This window comes from Seriola lalandi, unplaced genomic scaffold, assembly GCF_002814215.2.
Source record: "Seriola lalandi dorsalis isolate HSWRI2012SDOR001 ecotype SW California unplaced genomic scaffold, Sedor1 jcf7180002054887, whole genome shotgun sequence".
Classification (NCBI taxonomy): Eukaryota; Metazoa; Chordata; class Actinopteri; order Carangiformes; family Carangidae; genus Seriola; species Seriola lalandi.
In genome coordinates, this window is record NW_019525439.1 from 101,840 (window position 1) to 102,634 (window position 795).

Consider the following 795-nt stretch of genomic DNA (forward strand, 5'->3'; position numbering starts at 1 on the left):
CCTCAAAACCTTTGACAAATCTTCCAGCAGCTGGAGAGACTGGGACAGAAACAACAACCACTTCTTCTCTTGGGGAATTTCAGTCTTTCCTCTGGACATTGGCTTTCAAAGTTAAATCTCTGTCTCAGGATTGAACCAACAACCTCCAAACTTGTAGAGAGTCATCGACCACCTGGAGCCTCTTGGACAAAGACACTGTAAACCTCATTTCTTAGAACTTTTCAGTCTTTCCTCTGGACATAAACCTTCATCACTGAGAGCCTCAGGACCATTTCACTGACTGTCTTTGTCTCTTCTCAGACCTTTAAAATAAACTATGAAAACATTTTAGTTTGAACTGAATCAGCTCAGTCGTCCTCAGATTCACAGAGACACTGATACTCACACTGATGCTTTTATTGTGAAAAGACAAGAAAATCAGAGTCTTAAAAAAAGTAAAAATCAACAAGTTTTGTGTAATAATCTTAGTTTCCATCTTTAAAGGAAGAGGTTTACAAGAATCATTTACAAGAGTTTAAAAATGAACTGATTTAATTCATGAATCTGAAAAGGTGAGTGAGTGAAAGAGACAGACATGTAGAGACTGAACTATCTGTTCAACAGTGAGTTTCTCTGACAGGAGGAGACTCTCTCTGCTACACTCAACACAGAGACACTGAGGAACCAGACCAGAACCTAAACCCAGGATACAGAGGTTCAGTGAAGGTGGTGTTGAAGGTGTAGAGGTGGATCAGTTTGTTAGAGGAGACTCTGTAGAAGGACAGAGAGCCAGCAGGACAGTCCACATACACTGCT

General features: G+C 40.5%; 1 protein-coding gene across 1 annotated transcript in view; it reads left to right on the plus strand.

Moving 5' to 3' along the window:
• Positions 1 to 537: 537 nt before the first annotated feature.
• LOC111671868 (ras-related C3 botulinum toxin substrate 2-like) overlaps positions 538 to 795 on the plus strand; it is a 4,410-nt gene continuing 4,152 nt past the window's right edge. Inside the window, exon 1 of the mRNA XM_087180076.1 lies at positions 538 to 551. Within this exon, the coding sequence (XP_087036202.1) occupies positions 538 to 551 (14 nt within the window). The remainder of the gene's footprint in view (positions 552 to 795) is intronic.